The following is a 24,391-nucleotide window of genomic DNA, read 5'->3' as shown; positions in this document are numbered from 1 at the left end:
CTAAAAAGGAAATACAAAACTAAACAATGCTTTTCCAGACTGCTTTATACACTTTTTATTTCCCCTTCGCAAAACTGTTCCATAACCACGTAAAATGATACACATCTATCAAATAAATGAAAGTAAAAGCAAGTACTGCAGTAACTTTCACCAACTTGTCCATACCTGTCAACCCCTCATAATAAAAGGAATATTTTGCAAGGCACACATACCTTTTTGTGGGTTATTTCCTACAACAATCTTTCTTCCATGAAATGTAGCCTTTTTGCTCACAGACACAGTACGTATAAAAGCTCACAAAAGATAAAGTTCATTCCCATTATATAATCTCCAGATTAAATTAAGCTCCTAACAACAAGAGGCATCATATATGCAAATCATTCAATAACCTACAGACAAGCAGGAAAGGCGAGGCTAACGTTTTTTCCTTGGGGCATTTCTAATCAAATTCTAATGAATCTGAATGTAAAATTATCCCTCATTTAATTACAAATTTCACTGATAAACTGGTGCCTAGAGGAGAGTCCAAATAGATTAGAGAGGGAAAACGTGACCTTTCCTGAAATACATTTCCTAAACCCTGAGAGATGACTGGTTTTCTGTTAAAACTGGATGTCTGTAAATAAATTCCACATCAAACCAACTCTTTTTTTCCCCCACCTTAAAGGTACTACTAGGCTTCATTTCTGGATGGATAGCATAGAAAATGTAAAATAGGAGCAACAAGCAATGCCTTCTTGGGAAAAAAGAAAAGAAAAAAGAAAAATATGAATATACATATGTTTCACTAAGTCTATTTCAATTGAAAAGAAAAAAAATTGGGCCACATTTCAGCATTCACAGGCTCACCAGATTAAATGTGAAGGATGAATAATACAATCAAAACCAAGACTAGCCAACAGAAAAAAAATTAAAATAAAAAATCAGAACCAAAAAACAAAGCCCCATATTTGGAGTCCTCGTGCTTTCCTACTGCACAAACAGATTTCTAGCTTGGAAGTGATCAAAACAGAAATCCCTTTCCCCAGATCATATCCAAGCTGTAATGCTCTATCTATGTGGTTTTAACTGAACCCACAGTGGCAATTCAGACGTTGGTGATGGAAACATCCCTGAGGCTAGCAACTATTTTGCTTCAGACTGAACGCACCTTAACACAATGTTCCAGTTTCAGGTCGTCCAGGTCAGCATAGTGCTTAGTAAAATCAATCCGCCATTAAAACATGGTATTCTTAGGATCAGCTCTGCCAAGTGAATTAGTGTCAAATAAATAGAAAAGTGGATGGTCTAAGCATTTTAATCCACTCCAAGGACCTTTTATGGTCAAGCATACGGAGGCAGGATAATTCAGGCACAGAAGAACAAATACGACCTCTAATAAGCCCTTAAAAAGTTACTTTCTGCTACTTCCTCAAAAAGTTTGTCTGAATCATCTGAAATAACATGACCCACCTTTCTGGCACAGGTATGATTAAGACACTTGACTTTACAAGGCTCTACTCCCTGATAGAAGCAAGAAAATGACCTTCATAAGAGGCATTTGAGCTGACAGGAACTTTAAACAGCTTTGTCAGAAGCACATTCCTGTAGACCTGCCCCCCAAATGACTACCTGAAGTAAGGGAGACTGTGAGAGGGAAATGTGATTTGGCTTAGGAAGCATCAAAAAGTGACTAAATCAAATCTAAAAACAGAGAGAGATTGCTAATGAAATTTCTTCAGTAAGAGAGATCTTCAGGTGCATCGAAGGTCTTGGAAAACAGGCAGCTCCAGTGAAACAAAGAAAGGGAAATGAAAGCATAAAAGAAAGGGAATATGAGTTGAAGTCACTGCAAAGGAGATATTTGTGCAACCACAGTGGATACCAAGCAAATGCTGGCACTCACAGTTACTATTTCAACACTGAAAATGAGAGTGGAATGGCAATTCTTGCAATTCACGTGATTTCCTTGTTTAACTGTAGCATATGGACAGTTTCTCCTCAAACCCTCCAGAAGAGCGTGGTTTGCTTGCTTCTGTTTTGTGTCTTGCATTGTTTTGGGGGGTTTCCTTTGTTTGTCACTTGTAAATTAACTCAGGCAGGACAGCCAGACCATTTTTCCAAAGAGCTTCAGCCTCAGTGAGAATACTTTTAAATAGCCATAGCTTCAAGAAAAACACAGGGTGCATGAAACCTTCCAAGCAGGCTTACCATTGGAAAGACGAATTTGCACTGAGACAAAGCCCTAGGCAGTATAAATTAATCCAAATTTTCAGTGTGAGTGGTTACAACTGAAGCAATCCAGGCAGTGTCAAGCATGCAGGATTCCCCCAACTTTAAAAAAAAAAAAAAAAAAAAGTCATCTAACAAAATTCCACTTGAGTGACCATATCTATAGAGATCTTCAGGTACAACATAGAGCAAGATAAAACCTCAATTTTTGGCCTTGTTGTTCCATTCTGATTAAGAGTTATTCCAGGAAGTCTCCATCTTCAATTCTTCAGCAGATAACACTCAGGTTTTTACAATAGAAGAATGTCTAGTTCAACAGCTTCAAAAATACATCATCTTTAGATTACACACATACCTCAGCAAAAATGTTATTAGTAATCACTTCGATTCCACTTTTTCCCTGTATGCTTCTGAAAGCGGAAAGGTAGAAATAAAGCAGTTTGTCCTGGAATTTAATCCCAAAGGCTGTAGTCTGTTATTACCATTATTTACATACTGCTACTGCAATAGGGAAATACTGCACTTTGCATTACTGTAACAGGAAAAAGAAAAATAAGGAGGGGTACACAATAAAACCAAACTTGCTTACTTGGAATACTCTAAAGTATGTGAAGGGCTGGTCTTAGAGGCAAACTATCAAGATTACAGAATAAAGCACATGGCTGCCACTACAGAAGCAATCACACTAACCTTGCCCCAAGGGAATTTACATAAAATATCTTCTAATACTGCTTTCCTTATCCAACAAGCCAGAGCCACACACAATAAGCGGATGAACATGCATGATCTGTAAAGACAACTGCTTTCAGAATGCTCCATTTACTTAGCAAGTATTGCAATAAAAGCAGAAAGAATGTGAAAATAATTCATTTACAAAGGTCATTTTAAAGGCGCTTCCATCTCTCAGCAGTGTAGGATTAACAACTCTATGGTTATTAAGAGACTTAATATCATTTATGCTACAGTAGTGCCCAGAGGCTCCAGCTGAGACTGCGGCCTCTCTTGAGTGGAGTAAGTATTGGAAAATTACCGTACTGACTGACATAAAATGAGAGTTCTCTTTAATATTGCTTTTTTTTTTTTAAGCATAACCTTTGTTTAAACCAAATTATTATCTCTGGAAGCTTTACGGCAGTTCTCTTGCTGTTTAGCTTATCTGTAGTTTAAATATCAGTATGAAATACAAGCATAGTTCATACTTCAAGCAAGTGCATATGTTCAAACAGAAAGCTGTAAGCATAGCATTGAAACTCATATGCCTTGTACTTCTGCCATACAGCCCATGGGGTCTCACAGACAGATACACAATCCTTCATTTATCATTATCTGCATAAAAAGAGATTTGTATGACTAGGCTGCAGTCTATACCCTCCACAGGAACAACAACAACAACAATAATAAATAGGTGTATGGAAATTTTGGGCCTGTAACTAACAAAACAATCTAGGATAAAATAGCAGGCTCTCAGAATTCTCAACAAGACCAAACTACTGAGTGTTAAATATTAAGCAGAACAAGTAGAATCTGCATGAACTTAGAATTACACAACCACAGAATCATTAGGCATGGAAAAGACCACTGAAATAACCTAGTCCAACCATCAACCCATCCTCACTATGCCCACTAAACCACGTCCCTAAAACTTCTTAGTCAGAAGTCGTAGGGGTTGGAAGGGACCTCCACATGTATTTGAATAATATGTAAATAATTCTATATACCAGGGATAGTACAATGTGCTGTTGAAGTGCAATGTCTTTCTCCATTTTTTCTGCTGACACTATTTCTTCCAAAGTACAAAAGCTATACTGTAACACCCTGCAATTTTTTTTTTTGTTTTATACTGATTAGATCACAGATGCGATTTGTTAGTCTTAATTTAAGACCTGTTGGATGAAAACCAGCAAAGATCTCTTCAGGAAGTCTTCAAAAAAATTAAAATTTTAAATCATAAATTATTTAAAAATAATTTAATAACCTTAAGCACCAAGTCAAAAACACAAACATCCCTCACAATTTTCTACCCTATATAAGACAGATATTACACTCCCATTTATTATGAGACTTTGTGATAAAACAGAAAACTAGTAATCAAGTAAGTATTCAACAAACCAAAGCATGTTGTCATGACAGCCATAAGCTTGACATCAGAAGAAATGTACCCCAAAAGGACACGGCATTTCCTGATCATCACAAACAATAGGAAGCCAGTACCATCTGTGGCTCTAGTACATTCACCACCATGTAGTCATAAGCTGGATCATAAAAGCACAGGCAGAACTTTTCTGTAGTTTGCTTCTCATTTCAGTGACAAAGTTGGCACAAGTAATAAGCACTGTCATCATTTCTCAGTATTTCTTCCTGCATCTGACAGGTTTGTCCCTGTCCTGTCCATCGTAAGCACATTTCACAAAAAATTTTGGTTCATTGCAGTACAATTCTGAGCATTTTAACCAGTTTCTTAAACTAACTTCCATAGTTTAATGTTGGAGCTGAACAATGTGTTCCAACAAACCATGTCTGGAATTCATATGATCTTAAATGTTTAATGAACAACAGATTTTCAGTGAGCATCCTTATTATTCTGTCTCAGGGAAGGATCTTACCAGATAGCAAAGCTTAATTTTTCATTCTTTCAAAGAAGAAACTACTTCATTAGAAGTATGACAGATCAATTTCCACTTTTACTCACGAAAATCGAAGTCTGAAGCACAGTACAGAAATTCTAGTAGGTCCACTACAAAATTAATATTTCACACAACAAACATTTTGAATTTTCATTTTAGAAGTTGCCTTCTTTGTTACATACCTCAGAATCACCTATTAAGATCTACAGGCAAATTTCACTACTAAAAATGAATCTGGAAAAGTAATTCAATAAGTAACTTACTGTAAATTGGCTACTTTTACTGATACAGGAACATGGGGAAGCTGAGTGGCCCACTTCAGTGTAATATCTTGATAAACATACAGCATTTTACTATGGTTTCCGACTAGAGTGTTTATTGTTCCTTCTTTCACTGTAGAAATATAAAAACAATTTAAAAGTGAAAGCTATTATCATAAGCCATTACCTTCTTTATTCATTACCAAACTATTTATTCATTTATTTCCTTTTAAGACATCACTTGTTTTAAAACCATTTGTAGAATTTTAAAGCGTTAAAAATTATGAAAGTTACACTGACAATAACCCAGGGTGTATGTAATTAATTACAAATATCAATTCCAATCATACAACACACATGCCAAAACTTTTCAAGGTTCTAGCCAGATGTGTTTTATAACGTAAGATATGAATAATAAAGACTCATAATTATCATGTTGGCATGCCAGGATAGGTATGACAAACACACGTTTAAATAATATCAGTTAATTACATTCTTCATTAATGCACTGAACTGCGAATACTGATTAAAGATTCATACACTTAAACGTTTCATTTATAACGGAAATCAGAAAGCAATCAAGAAGCAATTTAGATCTTCTACAAAACTTACAAGTCTTAAGAACATGTTAACCTACTCTATATTAACGTCTGAAAAGCTTTCTTTGAATAACAGAAGGTTTTCCAACACTAATCTCTCATTCTTCCACGTTTGGTGATTTGGTAGCCTGGGCAAATTTACTGAAACACCAAAAACACATCATATTCGATGATGAGAAAATAAGCTATTTAGATTCCAAAAGTCATGGTATTTCAGATTAACAATATTGGAAAATAAATCTAAGAAGAATGCAGCTATTATTTTGTAGCTTTTCTATAATCAATAGCATATTTAAAAGAATATACCATCAGTGGTATAAAAAAAAAAAGAGGCTACGGAAGTAACAAACCTAAAAGTTTCAAGTTGAATTTTACAAACCTGAACAATAAGGAATGAAGCAACTTGGACTGTAATCAAGCTTTTTCATGAAGCGAATTTGTCCATTATCCTTCAGGCAGAAGAGGTTTCTCTCACCAAGTACAAAAACAGAAGAAACTGCCTGATTAAAGGAGACAATGCATATATCCAGTGCTTGTTCTCCAATGTTGAGAACCCAATCCACCTTTGAAAGAAAAAAAGAAGAAAGTACACACTTGAGATCAGCTGACAACTGCAAATTTAAGAAAAACTCAAAAATACACAGAGAAAGCTCAGAATTAATCCAGCTATAAAGGTACCAGTAGCATAAGTGAAAAAGAAAAATCAAGGTCTAAAATTCTCCAAAAACAGAGTAATAAAATCATTTAAATCTGCCACAGTACACATCCTTAGGGTAGTGTTAGGGAGAAAAAGTGAGAACTTATTCTACTGATATATAATTGGAATCACAGACAAAATTTAAGCCCACATAGATACTTGCACACAATAACGTACGCCCTTCAATCTGAAGAATGGTTCTGCAGATGAAAACATATTTACTTTTCCAACTTCATGCACTGATATAATAAAGGACTATTTCAAAACCCTTCCTTACCTACATCCGTACATGTTTAAGCAATATTACTGCTTATCAATAGCTTTCATTAGTTTATTTCAGCTCCTTTGAAAAAACTTTAACACGCATGTGCAAAAATTGCTTTTGACACTGCCATGCTGGTTAAATAAATTCAGAATTTCTGAAATCAAAAGCCATTCAAATGTCATCACTTCCTAAATTAACAGCATCAATCTTTTTGCTTAAGAACAGAATGTGTTAGTAAACATAATGGCATACCTCATATACAAAACTGGAAGTGTCACCTTGAAAGAAAATATTACCTTTGCTTCAATGTATGCTTCTCAATTCATATTTAAAAAATCATTTTATTTACAGTATGTTTGAGGAAACTTCTAAATTTCTTATTAAAAAAATAATGCCTTCTCCTAATTCAAAGTATAGGATTCTGGTTGACTTAACACGAAAACATTCTACTACTACCCAATGTAAGGAAAAAGTTCTGCCTATATTTTGTTGTCATACCTGAAATAAGCTAAATCAGCATTTTGCATAGTATAGTGAGTGGACAAGCAGTTCTAAAAAGGAGCAGAGCCTCAAATTCTATTCCTCTCAGCAACAGGAGGTTGATTATTAAACAGTTTATTAGCCACAAGGCTCTCCTGAAGATCACTGACTTAACAGGTTTTGGAAAGAAGAGACCAGGATACTGACTATTTATAGAAACATATTTTTCAGTGCTGAGTTTTCTATTAAAGTACAAAGGACGCTCCAAGTAGAGTCAGAAATACAGTCTAGAATTACCACAGATCAGATTCTGCGCTAGAAAGGCAAAGACTGCCCTGAGAAACAGCTATTTGCAGTGTACAGTTTTAGTGCTTTTTCTGTTGTTATTGTTTTTCTGAGAACAGCAGTAAGTATTAAGGCCCAACTTGAAACAACTAGGGCTCAACAAAATCCTAATAGAAACGTACAGGAGACTTTCTGCTGCCTTTTAAAAGCAACTGGATAGGATTCTTCATCACCAGATAATGTTTCCATTCATTACTTAGCACTGGTCTTTTTTGAATGCATACCAGCTACCATATAGGTTATGTAAAATAAACAGCATTTACCACAAGTTTCTTTCCAGAACTAAGTTTCTGTTGTACTGTTTCTTGTCTTCCATCAGCGTCGGTTGCAAATGCCAGCACTTGGTATCTATTATAGGAAGTTCAAAAAAAAAAGTAATACAACAAAATACAATGTCTCTGTAGTTAAAACCTTTACATTAAGTAAAAATAAAATACAATTATTCATATTTTGAGTATACATAGCAAAAGCAGAACCTAAAAAACATTGTCAGAAAGCCTACCACAGCACAGCCATAATCAGCAAAGATGTTAGAATAAACACTGTTGCAGAATAAAAACTATGCGTAAGGCAGAATTTAGAAGAAGGATTCTACTCAGGTTTTCTCTGATGTTAATGTAATTCAACAGCTAACTATACTAAAGGATGGAAATACCTTGCAAAAGAGACAGATGCAAGAAATCAGCATCTTTTCAATTTGTGAAGTTAAAATAGCAATTAAAAAATTTTTTTTTAATTCCCCCAATAAATTTTAAAATAAACTACTGTATTCAGAGACACTGTCCGGACACACAGAGATGGGATCAGGAAAGCCAAAGCACAGTTAGAACTGGACTTGATGAGAGACGTGAAAAATAACAAGGGACTCTACAGATTGAACATTGGTCAGAAGAGACAGGCCAAAGAGAGTACACCGCTTCTGATAAATGGGAAGGGAAACCTGACAGACGTGGAGAAGGCTGCAGTACTCAAAGAGTTCTTTGTTTCAGCCTTCACTGACAGCCAGGCTTCTCAAAACCATGAAACTCACATTCCTGAATCTCTAAGAGGGGTTGGGAAAGCAAAATGCCCTTCACTGTATGAGAAGAACAAATGTGGGACCACCTCATGAAGCTGCATGTGTACAAATGGCGGGACAACTTGCATCCCAGGGTTCTGAAGAGAGCTGACTGGTACGGTTGCAGAGCCCTCTCCATCATATTTGAAAAGTACCTTTATTTGCAGTCCATCCACCCTCTCCCAAATTGTTAACAGAGTGTCTGTAATGTGTTCGTGCAATATCTACAAAAATGTCTTATTAAGTTTTAGCAGAATAAATCAAAGGCGGTATTGCTTGAGAAATGCAGGTGATAAAGTAGAATAATATATGACAATAAGTATCACGTTAGATTAACATTACCTGGATTAGATTCTTAAGATGTAATTTGTAAATAGTAATTAAGAAGTGGCATTTGCATTTTTATATACTTACTTCAGCACACCTTTACCCTTTCACACCATGAGCCCTTCTGATAAAAGTCAAAAAACGCCATTTTTATTTCAGGTAGAAAATGAAATTCAAAAATACAATGCTTCCATATATTTCCAGGAAGTTACACTTCACAAATAATTCCCTTCTACACAAAATACTAGAATGGTTCCTTAAGTGCTCTACATTATGTTGTAGTCAACACAAGTCCCAGTGCAGCCTATGAATAATGATAATTGCAGTCAGTGTGAAAATAAAAAGCGAAAGAAAGAAAATGGCCATGATGGGTAACAAAGATGGGGCATTACACTTGGCCTCTCCCACTACTGGAAGCAAAATAACTTAAGCTCAGGAAAAAGATTTATGACAACTGCATTCAAACTATTTCACAAAATAAAGAAGATTTTTTTTCCTGTATTTATTTCAACATTATTTCACAGAGATATCTAAGGTGGATGCATAGTAACGTTTTTGTTCCACTCTGAAATTTTCAGTAGCATCTGTTGCTCAGTGAAGTGTTTTAGTGTACCTAAAACCAGAAAGCAAAAAAACACCTGTGAAGGTGAAATTAATGCAGCTTCACAGAAAAAGAAGCGGAGATCAAGTAACGCAATCTCTTCATAACATTGAGGGAAGAGATGTTGAAAGACATTTTAGGAAGGCAACAACCAGTGTTTTCAGTGCTTCCTATGTAGTTCAGTGTTTTGAGTGCTTCCCAAGTTCTCTACTGCTTAACTGCAGAGAATAGTTACCAGAATTAGCAGTAGAAGACATTCCCAGAAGTAAAGCAAACTCAAAATATTTACCAGAGACTGAGAAGGTTACATAAGTCTAAAAAACAAAGTTGCAGTTGCACTTTTGATGCCGTACTCTAAAATAACTTCATATATAAGTTGATGTACAAGCTACATAAGTCAACAATGAGGTAGACTCAAAACTACTTGAACTGAAAGGTTCAGAAGGTGGTGAACAGTGCCACAAAGTCCACAGGGAGACTTGCACAAATGCTATATCCCAGGATTCAATGTGGGATACTAATTTCTTGTGTGTTCAAGCAACAGTGAGGCTACAAATAGAATTTTAAGAATAAAGCATCGTCCATTTATTACCTTCATGAGTAAAGAATGAGACACCATTTGCCATAATATGGACACATGTTGAAAAGGCAGAACTGTTATTTTTCAGTTATGATCAAGAAGGCAGCTAGTGTCTTATTTTAACATAAAAAAATATTCTTCAAAAGCTACATAGAGAAAATGTGTCTTCATAGTACAGAAATGTGCACTGTATTCATGTGAAAATGCTGGTGGTAGGAAGACAATAAATAGTAATAACTGATTAGTATTGTTAATCAAAATAACCAGGCTACAATATCTGTACAGAAGGAGCATTATCTGCAAGCTCCTAAATTTCACAGTATCATTTGTTTGCAGTCTTAAAATATGTAGAACCAATCTGTCTTTCAAGACACATTCAAATATTTACTAACAGTAGTGGAGTTGATAGTAAACAGCTTACCAGATTTAGTTCAGAACGAGACAAGCAATATAGCTTCTGCCCTAACCCTCTATTTTCTTTTTCTTTCTTTTTTTTTAAATCCCTTTTTGCAGTTTGGCATCATCCTTGCATTTCAGGACATTTATTCTTATATTTGAGGTCTTTGATGAGGGTGTTAAAGAAATATTGGCTCCAGTATCGTCTCCTGAGGAACATCATTCATCTAAGGCTGTTAGTCTGAATCGACGGCTACTCTGGAAGTCTGACAGTTCTGTCACATTTTCATCCATCTTGTAGTTGGTAATTCTCCACCACCACTCACCACCCTGCATTTATTGTTAGCCATAAAAATTCAGACGGCCTAAGAGCAGACCTTATCAGCTCTAATGGAGAAAAGATGAGGCAAAGCAGGCCCTGCTCTAAATGCAGTAACATCATAGCTCTGCATCTGTACATGACTTCTAGCTCCTTCTCTTTGTTGCCCAGGCTGTAAGTGTTTGTGAACATGTACTTAAGATGGGCCTCCTCTCATCACACTTCCTTTAAGGAACTCTGAAAGCATTCCCTGCTGAGCATTTAGCCCTCATCTGCAATTCCGACATTTACGTGAAGTATTTGGCACCTATCCCTCAATCTAGAGCTCCATGAGGTTATCAAGACTCTACTGACAGGTGAACTCCAATTCTCCCCACCAGCCCTTATTGCCTTAAGAAGACCTCATGTTCAAAGTGTCACCGCGAATCTCTTCTAAAAACTGAACAGATTAATGAGATTAGCAAATATTTGCAGCAAAACAAAACATTTCACTGAAAAAAAAAAAAAAAAAGGTGTTTGGAAGAACCATCATCTTGCTTTAGCAGTACAGTACAGACAAAACGGAATGGAAAAATTAGACAGAACCGAAGAAAGAAAAAGTCTAGCACTTGCAGGACTGTGTGATGAGTCTTCAATAATACAACAAACTCAAATAATTACAGAATTAATGTGACTATAAATTACACAGGAAACACAGTTTGCTTTTTTCAGCAAAGATAATTAAAAAATCACATGTGGTTATTTTTGTTCACATATTAAATAACAGCACCAAAATATGCCATAACTACTGAATATGAGCACTTACTTGTAACTCTCAACCTGTCGAGAGGAAGACACTGTAATGAAAGAGTCTGTCCGAGAGCTGTAAGCCAAGGGACCAGGCAGAAGGAAACCAGGTAAAAAACGGCCAAAAGCATAGCTTTCCTGTTCAAATAACATTAGCATCCCATCCATGGACTGTATACATATCAAATCTCGACCTAAGAAAGAAGAGCAAAGGGAAGATGTATAAAGGAAACAAAACAACATTAACTAGACAATTGAACTTTTAACAATTGCAGAATGCAAAGTTGTACTTACACTAATAGAAGTAGGACTAATTTCAATTCACGTTTACTAATACTAAATATTCCAACTTTAACTTACTTCTTGCTTACTATAAAGAACAAACTTAGTATAAAAAAATAAATCTAGATAATTAGGTGTTTTGGATGTCATTCAGAATATATTAAGAACATTTTAAAGCACAATTCCTGACATTCTAACTACTACAATTGTAGTTTCAAGAAATGTTTCAATACTCCCAGGGGGAAAAAAAGAAAAGGCCTCTATACATCACAAACAGTCATAACAACCACGAATTAAAACTAAATAACCTATTCTAGTCTTTCAAGAGTAGTTAAACAACATAACAAGAATTCCTACAAATATATGTTGCTGTTAAAAATAGTACTATGGCAATGTTTTCCACAGCCTGCATTCATATTTTCTGTCTTCAAGGAATGAAGAAATAAACAGATTCACTCCATTTGTTGCAAACAATATTAAGAGCAGAAAAAGTCAGCTCGGAGTAAATGACTTCAAGCCCTCATTTTATAGCCTGAAGACATGACTTGATATGTCTCTAAAACACCAAGCTAAATACAAAGCTTCATTTTGACACATTCTGAGGTCAGAGGCCGATTATGAGTTTTGCATTTCATATGTCAATGCAGTAATCCAAGCAAACAATGTTTTCCATGTATTTGAAGAGAAAGCCATACCAATAAGATTAATAGCTTGGAACCATTAATGGAAATATCTTTCCTGAATTCAAAGAAAAGCCCCAATCTGGCAAACATAACACAAAATAATGTTATTCAACATAAATTTATCTGCATTAAAATACTCCACCATATCTAGTATATAATAGAGCTCTAATATATAAATGGAGAACTTGAAAAAAATTCTTTGATCACTCAAAGTCCATCCCCAATACTTTAAGACTGTTTTCCAACACAAGAAGATGAACTGAAACAGAAACAAAACAAAAACTCTTTCTTACACTTACGTAGCGAAGGTAGCATAAAGGTCAAGATCACATTTAATACTTGAAAAAGCACTAAGTGTAAAATACAGGGGAAAGTACTGTTCATCTCTACTGCGATTCCTCATAGAAACTAAGTACTTGAAAATAAATAGTGTAATAGGTCAGCAGTGCATCGTTCTTGTGACCAAAGCAGACAGGATTTAATTCAGAGTAACAAGGGTCTTCCCCACTCGCCCTCTCTACCCTCCATACCTCCCCACCACACTGCTTCAGATTTTCCCATAATCTAAAAATCAAATTCCTCCATTCGTTTTTCCAAATTCTGCATGCAGTTCAGTCGTCTTCTATCAAGACTGTTGCAAATGCCAACCAGGAGCAAGAAAAGACATTTGAAAATGTAATTCATTTTGTTCACCTGACAGAGACTAAATTCAATTATTCACTTGTGAAAATATTTCAATCCTTCCCATCAAGATTTAAAAACAGAAGAGCAAAAACAAAAAAAGTATCAAGAACGTAGTATCAGGAAGGCTTGTGCTGAATGCCTGTTTCTTACCTTATGTTCTACACATGCCTTTTCTGAAAACTTTAGAGGCACTCTTATTCAAGAGTATTGTTGGTATTGTCTGCTTGAAAACAATTCGTGCATATGCGTGTGTGTATACATATAGCTCCAAAAGTAATGCCTCCTATTTATTTCCATGGAAACTACAACAGATACAAAGAGCACAATAACACTATTTGATAAAGCAAATTCTCAACACAAAAAACTGTTTTTCAACCTAGACAACACCAACAGGTATGCAATTCTGCCAGTGATGAACAGGAGACTGATCACCATGCTTATAAAAGTCTGCGCCAGAGGAGTGACCCAGTGTTTCACAGTTGCTATGGCCACGCCGTTGCCCACACAGTCCAGAATTTAGGAGGTGCAAAATCTGGACTATACAATGTATGTGATAGTACAGTACGAGCAACATCAGCAATGTGCTCCACAGTCTCAAACTGGAGTTGGATCTGGCATTATCATAGAATAATCGAGGCTGGAAAAGACTTCATGTAGCCCAACGATCCACCTACCACCATCACTGCACACATGTTGCAAGTATGATCAGGTGGCCTGCTTTTTTGGTTTGGTTTTTTTTTTTTTTTTTGCTGTGACTTCTTACTTTGTCTACTCTATTCTGTCTAATAAATTGTTTTCATTTCCTTTAATTTCCATATTGTACTTTAGTTAAGGAGCAAAGATGAAAGCGGCTACAAGAAACTTTGAATAGATAATTAGTTAATTAAACAAATTAATTGGTATGTGGTTTATAACACGTTGTTCTCAGAGAAGTCACGATATGGTAAACAGGATAGGTAATTCCCAGTTCAGCTTCCTTTCATGGGTAACAGCTCTAGAAGGGCTGGTAATTATGAAATTCCTCAAACAAAATCTTACTTTCTCAAGCTAATACTAACTGTATTAATCTTAAGTAACTAATTAAGTAACTAATCCTTACTTAGATTCTGATGGGGAAAGAATTCTGACAAATGGAGAGAAGCGTGGACAGGATATAGTGTTGCAAGAGAAAGGTTGTCTTCTTCTATGGCCTGACTCTGAAAGTTTGAGCCTTCAGCTTACACAGTATCACAATGTAGCACCTAGAGGTGGTTTGTTCAGGTTCCAGGCAATTCAGAAAAATCACCTTTCCTATCCCAAACTACAGTGCATATTTCTTCACCTGCTCAGAGCTGCATCTTGAACTTGTTTTTCAAGGGGAAATTTGTGTATTGCTACTCCATGGACTGCAGTTTTGTCTCTAGCTTGTAGCAGTGACACCACTATCACCATTAATAAAGCTGCAACCCAGGAAACTGCCACCTTCTGCCTTGTGTTAGTTCAGTTGGTCCTGACAGCCTTAAATAGTGTTCCCTTCTGTTCCTCTGCGAGCATTTGTGGGATCCACACGGAGCAAATTGTGTGATATTCCAACATTGCCACTGCTGTTTCCAACATGCTGAAGCTGATATTCAGCTCCATACACAGTTCCTTGGTGGCAATCTGCCAATTTGCATGGATGAGTTGATTGAGAGTCTCTTCATTTTGTGGTGTGACAGCTATGCAGGGCCATCTCAAACATGGCTTGTCTTTCACATCGCTGTCACCACTGCTGAAAAGCACCACTCACTGCCTCACTGTAATCACATCCACCATTTGATTCCCATAATCATTCAGCAAGCATCAGTGAATACCTATGGATGCCATTTAATCTGCCTGGAAGAAATCAATCCCATATCTTTGCTTCATATACACGTCCATATCAGAGTGCCCATCTGCTGCTATCTGCCACATGGCAATAAAGTTGAACAGAACGTTGGTGGGAAGGTTCAACATCTACTGCCATACCACCAACATCCAACCTCATGTCGTGGGACAACATAATAAAATAGGAGGCATTACTTTCAGAGCAGCCCTCATATTTGGCTAGCTGCCAGTATCAAACACTTCAATCTTGCCTTAACAAGGTAGTAAGCATATTTTCAACAGATTAATTTATATATTAAAGCATAAGAAAGACTTTCACTCAACATCAGAAAACCCCACATTCCTTTTTAAACATGAAGTACTCTAATAATCAAGATTTTTTCTGGTGACTGAAAAAAAAAAAAAAAAAAAAAAAAAAAACCTTAGCTGAGAAAACCATAAAATCTAGTTTCTTTGTTAGTACAGATGTAGATGTGATTCAGTGTAGGAAAACATTAGAGAAAAGCAACTCAAAGAAACTACTGAGGTACCCATCAAAAGTACTCATATATCTGCTACTGAAGTTAGCAAGTTAGTACATCTCTGGTTTTCTTTTCCTACCTCAGCAAGTGAAAAAATGTAAATGTATAATTTTCCTAACAGCTCTTTAAACCATTGTCACTAGCAACTTCAGTACAATGATTAAGCCTCAAAGTTTAGTATATAACATTTTGAAGGCTTTTTCTCAAGTTTACAAAATAGAAGAGGATACATTTACCACTGTTAGTAGATTTAAGTCCTACATCCTTCCAGGAAACACTCTTTACTTCTGTTAACAGCATAACATCAATGAAAAAATGTTTCCTGTGGCAAAATGCAATCATTTTAAGAGAATTACTGGGTTTGACATTGGATCCTTAAAAGCATTTTCCAAACAGACCAATTGAGAAACGGTTTTCCTAGGGTTTTCTACACAGACTTTCTAAGCTATAAAGCAGGGTCAATGGCTTCTGTTCAGTCTTAGAATTCATTCTTCATTAAATAAGAAGCATAGTCCACACACACGTACATTAGATATGCATACACACACAGCTTTTAAACATGGCTGCTATGTTTCTACCAAAATATGTATAAAGTACCTTTATTAAAAGATCTAAGAATGATTTCCCCTCTTAAGTGCTATTCACAGGACAGATTCCAAAATTGCTTAATTTATTTATAACTTGTAGCTGACATCCTGCAGCTGAAATATGCTGGTATTCAAGAGGTTAAAGTAACTACTGATCATAATCAGAATAAACATTTGGTTTGCTGCTTGTAGAGTCTCTGAAGCGCTATCCAAAAACACTGCAATGCTTTTGCTAACACAAATCAGAAACTAGTCAGTGAAAACAATCTGTAAACAAACACCTTACACACATTTCAATGCAAAACAAAGCAAAACGCACATACAAAGTTGAAAATTATTTAATATTGAGGTTCTAACAATTCTAAGCGCCCTCTGTGTCACATTAACAGCTGATGCTATCAAACATCATTAGCATAAATTTCAAAAAAGCGCATTTCTAATAGAACTGGAGCAACTATGCAAAATCAGAGAGTATCACTTATATGTACAGATAAATGAGCAAAACCAATCTAATGCCCTGCTAATATCAGAAGGACCCGTCCTACTCATCACTGCCCTGCCAGGCCTCCAGCTCTCCTTGCTCAGAATACATGGTTCCTCCCCACCCCTAGGCCAAGTCTTACATAGGTAGTCATATCTACCTGAGTGCTGTAAGCTGATGGTAGGATGTCATCCAAAATTTAATCTTTTTTTAAACAAATAACTTTATTAAAGTTTAGCAAACTGCCAGGAGTGACCTGGACAGCTGCAAGAGTGATATGACTCAAGACTTTTGACGCTGTCTCTCATAATACCCTCACACGTAAACTCAGGAAGAGGAGAATAGATGAGTGAACAGTGAAGTGAATTAAGAACTGGCAGAGCTCAGAGAGTTGCGATCAATGGCTCAGAAGTTGTAAGCCTGTAGCAAGTGGTGTTTCCCAAGGGACAGTTTTGAGTTCAGTTTTGTTTAACATTTCCATCAAGAACCTCAATAAACAGACAGACTGCACCCACAGCAAGTTTGCTGAGCTGCCATTCAGTGAGACACGGACAGGATTGAAAATTAGGCAGAGAAGTTTCAACAGGGGCAAGTGTAGAGTCCTACACCTGGGGAAAAATAACTACACAGACCAGCAAGTGATATGAGGTGCTGGGGGCTGTGAAGAAAGGGGGCAATGCCAAGGCAGCAGTTGGTGTGTGATTAGGACAAGGGAGATCAGATTTAAACTGAAAGTGTGGTTTAGATTTGATGTTAGGAAGAAATTCTCCACTCAGAAGCAGGGAGTTCAGCTGAACAAGTTAGACCATAAGCCTCTGCAGCAGTGAAGTTCAACAGCACCTTGGCTGCATCAGGAAGAGCGTCACCAGCAGATAGAGGGAAATGATCCTTTCCCTCTATTCATCGTTGGTGAGGGAGACATCTAGAGTACCGGTCCAGCTCTGAGTTCTCTCCAGACAAAGAAAAAGAAGCACAGCCTTCAGGCTAGATAATCAAACTGTCCTCAGCCCCTCTCCACATGACAGGCTTCTGTCCCCTTTTACCAGCCTTGCTGCTCTACTCTTAATGCTGTCAAGCACTTCAACACCCTTTTTATACACATACACACACAAACACGTGTACATAGAATACACAGAGCCCAGAACTGCACACAATATCCAAAGTGAGGTTACACCAACCAGTACATAGGGAAGATCACTTCTTTTAACCAACCGGTTGTGTTGTGTTTAATGTATCCCAAAATGTGGTTTGTCATCTTGGCTGCCAGGGCACACTCCTGGCTCACCATGAGACTATTGGAACCAGTTGTGACTAGGTCTGGCATTGCTCTTTCCCAGGTACAGACCCTGGTATTTACCTTTGTTCCATTTCATACCATTAATGATTTTTCCATATGCCAATCATAACTAAAACTCTCTGCAAGGCCTCTGCAGAGGAGTCCAACTGCACCTCCCATTTCAGTATCATCTGCATAACATTCCGCTCCTGCACCCAAGTTATTGGTGTAAATGTTAAAGAGAACTGGCACTAGGATTGAGCCTTGGAACTCATGAGATTAAATAGCACAAAAATAAAGTGTTTAATTGTGAGATTAAAATGAAAAGAGACGTGCATTTATAACGTAAATGCCCTTAATAGTTCAAAAATCTTGTATTACATCTTGCTTGACACAATTTCAGGCAAAACCAGTTATATGGATAGTAATGAGACAGACTTCTAATCATAACCTTCTGGTTTAAGAAGTTTAGATAAAACAATGCAGTTCAGTTGTTAATTTCTAGTCTTCCAATGACATTAAAAACCAAAACAGATTACAGCAGATATTATAATCTTTATGCAGCAGTGATTATCTGGTAGACACATGACACTTTTTGTAACAAATGAAAAATACAGGTCAATCGAACTGCTACTGCTTAAGTAAAAAGCAGTAATAACTTCTATGTATATTAACAATATCTAATTCTTATCAGTTTTGTTATATCATAAAAATAATGAAATAAAAACATAGCATCTTCTTGCAATATTACGTTATATCAGAAACAGACATATTCATCTTCAGTCCTGAAGATGAATCCCTAATATGCTCACACAAATAACACTGTTAAAATATCCTGCTTTAACAGTGGTGATACGACAATGCTATGACATTGCATGGCCAGTTCTTTACAGCATTCCAGTGATCTCTGTGTGTACGGTGGCACTGAACCACATGATGCCAAACCTGACGTCAGGCACTGCAAACTTCACCTAACTAAAAAAAAAGAGTAAATTCTGTGCTCCCTTTAAGAGCACAGCAACATTTCTTAATATACCAGGTACTTTGTTGACTTTATGTTGTTTCTACTCACAAATTTTAAATCTGTGTTTTAACCAAAAAAAAAAAAAAAATCAAACTCCAATTACCTGAACTATTAAACGTAAACCGTAATTAAAGAAAAATAAATTGTGCATGAACTTTTATTTCCCAGCTTTTTATAGAACATCTTATTTCCTTTGGCCATTTGTTTTTTTTATGTGTAGCTAGTGAATAGGGTTTTTATATTTCACTTTAAGAAATGCCGTCTTCCAAAAACTCAGCCAGAAATGTCCATTTCAGACAAGCTTATTGCAGCCAGTTGGCTTTGCCAGTGACATATTTATAAAGTGAAAATGTAACCTGTGGTGCTTTTTGCAGATCAGATGGAATCACTTAGTATACTCTACATAGTTTCAGCAGCATGTGCCTCGAGAGGAATGCCCTTCAGCCAGCAAGTGTTCCTTTCAAGCAGGAGTCCAGCTACCGTTGTTTGTAGTTTCATTATTCTAGCATGATAAGAATACATTTACGTCACACTTGGTTCTTTAAATCAGAATGTATTTTTAGAGCTAATTCAAAGCCAGAATGAGTGGCAGGTGGTCGCTCTCTCAAATAAGCTTCTAATTAAAATTATTTTGCAGCTTAAGTTTTGCATGTTAGCGATTTCCTCTGCTCTGAGTCTCTCCTCTGGTACCAAATAATTCTCCTAAAACACACACTACGTAGTCAGAAGGCCTGAGCACCACGTGAAAACATGCAATGAAAACTACAGCATCAAATGGGATAAATTAGAAATCAGAATAAAGCATCTTAAAGCTACAGAGTTCAGGGATATGTCAGCAGAGACAATTTTCCTGCCCTCCATGGTATTCATAAATTTCAGTCAAAAGCCTAGAGTGGAAGGAAGTATCAATGAAAACAAAATTAGAGGATAAATTGGCGTTAGTAAGACAAACCTCTCAGGTTTATGGGTGTCTTATACATGGGAAATGTTTTCTTAATTGAAGGAAAATGTAAGTTTGGAGTGAAGAGATGCATACAAACTGTACTCACACACAGGATAAAAGATCACTATCCTGAGTTGACACAAGAGAAGCACATTTTCATTTTCTTTCATCTCTGTAATTTACACCTCTCTTCCTCCCTCCCAGCATAGACAGCAAAGCCTCCACCAGTTCAAATAATTTCTGGAGAACTGAACTTGCTTCTGAGCATAGCTCCTGAAACAAAATAGCTGAGGGTCAACTGTGAGAATAGCACTTCACAAATTGCTTCCTACTAATGGAAAAACCATCTGAAAATACATTGGCCATGCCTAGTAAAAGATTAGTCTTAGGTTACCTCTCTAAGCCAAAGCAGGAAGCACATGTCAATGTACATTCAGAAGTAACACTGAATGGACCAACTCGGTGGTCTGGTGGCTGCCCACTGTGTTACTACAGAAGGGAGTGAAGTTCAGGACTTCAGCTGCAATCACTCATTCTAGACCAAAGGTTCTGAAAGCACTGCCAACACAGTGCAATACCCCGGGTAGACATAAGGAGAAAAATACCCTGCATCACTCAGCGATGATGCATGTATCCAACCTAAAAGATGAAAGGTGCATGTGTTCCAGCTGAGACCAACTGCCTTCCCACTGGAATTGGAAAAAAAAAAAAAAAATCACTCCAGCAGAAAGGAGAAAAAACACAGAAGTACATGAGAACTTCAGAGAAAAAGGGAAAAAAAAAAACCACCAAACCTTTATTCTACCTGTGTTCATTTTAATTATTTTCTACTCCCTTCTAGCTATTAAGTAAAATACGTTCACAAGTTTCAATACGAGATGCTCTCCCTGCAACAGCCTAGTGTATTAGAATTCTTCCTGGTTAAGGCACAGTGAAGTATGCAATCAGAAGAACTGTTATAAGAAAATGAATGTTTTGCTTTACCCAATCACTATATCACGTTCTCCTTATCTAATCCTTTCATATTTCTGAATGTCATAAAGGATAGAAGAGAATTCTAGATGGAAAGGGAGTCTTGTACTATTGAAGTTTCTCCAAAGGCCAAATCAGTTAACTTGGACCTCACTCACACAATCAACCCTTTAGAGACTTGTGATACACTCCTTCATTCTTGCCCTGACTTTTACCATAGAAGATGGCAGAGACAGAACATGCAAGATAGGAATAATCCCTTTGAACCTCATATTGACCTGAGGTGGTGAAAGGATCCTTAGGAAAAACACTAAAATGGTTCAAAGGAGCACAGAATAGTGCATGCAGTATTGAGATCCAGAGGTTGTCACAGATGCAAAATCCAGTACACTAGTTTCTGCTGAGAAAAACCTTATATTTGGCACTGTTTACACATGAGATGGTGCCCTTCCCATATAGATTTTAGTACTTTTTTTTTAAAACTTCATATTAAGTAGAGAATTCTTACAACATGCAAGAACGCAGTAATATTTCTAACTCTAACAAGTAGTCTCAGAAAAAAATGTTGAGACAATTGTGAAAGCAGCATCACAGAAAGCTGTTCCTTTTCAGTATAACAGATTCACTGATATAGCTGTATAATTTACAGCACATTACCTATTGATAGTACAGACTTCAGCTGTGCGTGGTAGATCAGATGTATGCACAGATACAGCCACAATAACAAAGGGGCAGTAAAATCCTACCTTTCTTTAAATTTAGTTTCTCTTCTTAACTTGTCAAATATAATTATTTTTCAAGCCCAGCCAGTGTAGTCATTTACTTTCAAGACTCTGGGTTCACAGAGGTGCTGCATTAATGAAGTAACAGGCTTTTCAAAAGGAGAAAAGAGAAATTTTCACCTGTAAACCTTTTCAAAGTCAAGCTGCCATCATCTGAAGCTACATATCTACTGTACATTAGGTTTATATTAAAGAACAGCAAAATTGTAACAATGAAACCCATTGCAACATTCACCATCTTTTCCTCTACTCCATTTCTATCCGCCCTCCTAAGAAGCTTGCATGAATTTATTGCTTTACTGCTAGCTTTGCAAATGTGTGTTCATAGCTTTTTGTTGTTGTTTTTAAAGCAGATAACATTTTTAAGTGTATTTCTACATGAATCACACATTTGCTTGTGGTTAACTATGTGTTTTAACCCAGAAGCAGCTCAGTACCACAGCCATTCACATTGTATAGCACCTTAGGATCATGTAGTTGCTTAGCAAGAAAACTACTATTAATGCAAGCTTAAAGTCTCACCAACTACAATCTCCATTTCCATCAAGGGGAAAACATGGCAGCCTCATTAAAAAAAGTATATAAAAAATTAAATCCACCGGATTTCTTCAACACTTCAGCTTCTTGAATCCCTGGTCACTTTGGCACATATTTTAAAAGTCTTGTTATTTTGCATTAGCACAGCTAAGTTTCCCATGAGGCAAAAAATACATGCATCACAAGGACTACAAGTTGTCACCATGAGGAGGCATATCCCATAACTAGAACCAGTTGGATAGTGCAAAATTTGAACTGTCTTTATTAATCTGAAACAGAACCATCTTGCTGCATTCCCACTGATTTTTAACTCCTCTTTCTACTCCCCGTCACTTTTGACACAGGCAAACAGTGCTCATTGATTTTGTTTTACCATTATTTTTTTCCTGTGATTGGAAGACAAATTCTGACCTACCCACCACTACCCAAAATACCTATTCCACTGAGTGACCTTGTAGAGAGATTTCTAATAGTGCATTCCTATTGTGCATAGGTACAAATCATTCCAAAAAGCCCCCAAAATGTTTTAAGCTGCACTTAGCAGAAAGCATCATAGGCCTGTACAAGTTGTGTTTCAACTATTCAACTACTCTGGGGGGAGGGAAGCAGGGAAACAGAGGGAGCAACTAACAAGGGTTTGGTGATCCTCCAAATAAACTTCTATCCATTACAAAAGACTTTCTTTTTGTAAAGAAATAGTTATAAATGAACATCAGAAAAATAAACAAAAGCTGTGTGTACACATTTCTGAAAGATCCTTTGGAGAAGATGAAAAAGACTGACTAGTTTGAAAATGAAACTGCATTCTTTTGGAGGACAAAAAATACAGGACAGCAAATGAATCTGATATAGATGGATGCATCCACATGAAATGCTGGAAGATTAATAAGAGTACATATGTAAATAATAAAGCTGTACATGGAATATTTGAAGTAACAGAAAATTCATCATGCCAAACTATTTGTTACACAGGGTAATAACGCATATTTTTTTTAAACTTTAGAGACAGCATCTCTAAGCTTAAGAGAAACATCTGATATGATCTCAGACAACTGTCTCACAGGAAACCAGAGAACGGCAGGCAATAGCGCTAAGAAGAAGAATCTGGGGATTAGAGCAGGATGATGAATTAAATATGAGTCAACAATATGTCACCAAAGAGACAAATGAAAGATTGGGTCATTATTAATATACACGTGCTATTAAAAACATATGAGGTAAATTATTGTTCTGCTTGGCACTGGATGATGCTTGGCAGGAGAATCGCAGAAGCCGTAACCCCACATCCAAAGATACAAAACATCTTATGCTACCAACACACAATGACTGTACACATTTGGGTACCATATTTTAACACGAGAGATGATAACAATAGAATGGAAATCTCTAAGTGGTCTTTCACTTATGAACACAAGTGCTCCCAAACATAGGTATTTCTACAGTTTTTATTTCATTTTTATTATACTGCTCTGTTTAAATGAAAAACAGATTAAGTGATATATCCAGTAATTTATAATTGAAGTAAAGTCCTGGCATACCAAAGTCAATAGCTTTTTTCACTTCAGTTACACTGCAAACTTGCTCATTAATGTTGGGCAAGGTGAAAGAAACAGGATGGTAAAAGATCCAGTGAAATTTTTCCTTGATTATTTTCCCATTCACACATTTGCTTTAGTGAAGTTCTAACTCTGCTATTTGGAAAAAAAAAAATGCCACTAGCAGGCATGGAGGAAGCATTTAGAAATACTGATCAGTAGATCTATTCCATGAACAAAACTCACAAGGAACAAGCCTCTTCCAAATGATCTCTTGATCCAGAAGCAATTTAATAGAAAGGTAATACTTAATCACTCTGGTCCCCAAGAGAAGTAGACAATAAATCGAAGCCCAAAATCATACTGCTGCTGTATTAAAACATAGCCATAAGAATCATTTAACCTTACAGCATAAAACTCAGCTGATAATTTTTTTTTTTTTTAAACTAACACCTAATAAAATTTATTCTTGCAGAATCGTGGAAAAGTTAAGCACAGTCTGCCCTTCTTATAAAGTTTCCTGTTACAAGGTTGCACGGTTTACACATATGTTGTATTTTATTATTAAAAAAATTCTTCCATATAGCACCCTCTTTGTTGTAACACTCAAACATACTTCACCTCTGGACCAGTGCTATAATAAAATTAAAATTAATTCAAGACCATTTGCTGAGAAAAAATGATAGGTTCAA

At 36.4% G+C, this 24,391-nt stretch overlaps 1 protein-coding gene across 1 annotated transcript in view; it reads right to left on the bottom strand.

The window, feature by feature from the left end:
- BBS9 (Bardet-Biedl syndrome 9) overlaps nt 1–24,391 on the bottom strand; it is a 271,708-nt gene that overhangs the window by 232,534 nt on the left and 14,783 nt on the right. Inside the window, exons 6-9 of the mRNA XM_042817230.1 lie at nt 11,567–11,741; nt 7,745–7,829; nt 6,074–6,257; nt 5,099–5,228 (exon numbers count right to left, since the gene is read on the bottom strand). Of these exons, the coding sequence (XP_042673164.1) occupies nt 5,099–5,228; nt 6,074–6,257; nt 7,745–7,829; nt 11,567–11,741 (574 nt within the window). The remainder of the gene's footprint in view (nt 1–5,098; nt 5,229–6,073; nt 6,258–7,744; nt 7,830–11,566; nt 11,742–24,391) is intronic.

Source organism: Centrocercus urophasianus, unplaced genomic scaffold (genome assembly GCF_019232065.1).
Source record: "Centrocercus urophasianus isolate 14NV4802_14NV808 unplaced genomic scaffold, USGS_Curo_1.0 seq_16, whole genome shotgun sequence".
NCBI classification, from domain to species: domain Eukaryota; kingdom Metazoa; phylum Chordata; class Aves; order Galliformes; family Phasianidae; genus Centrocercus; species Centrocercus urophasianus.
Note: the sequence above shows the minus strand (reverse complement) of the source record. Positions and strands in the feature narration are given on the sequence as shown.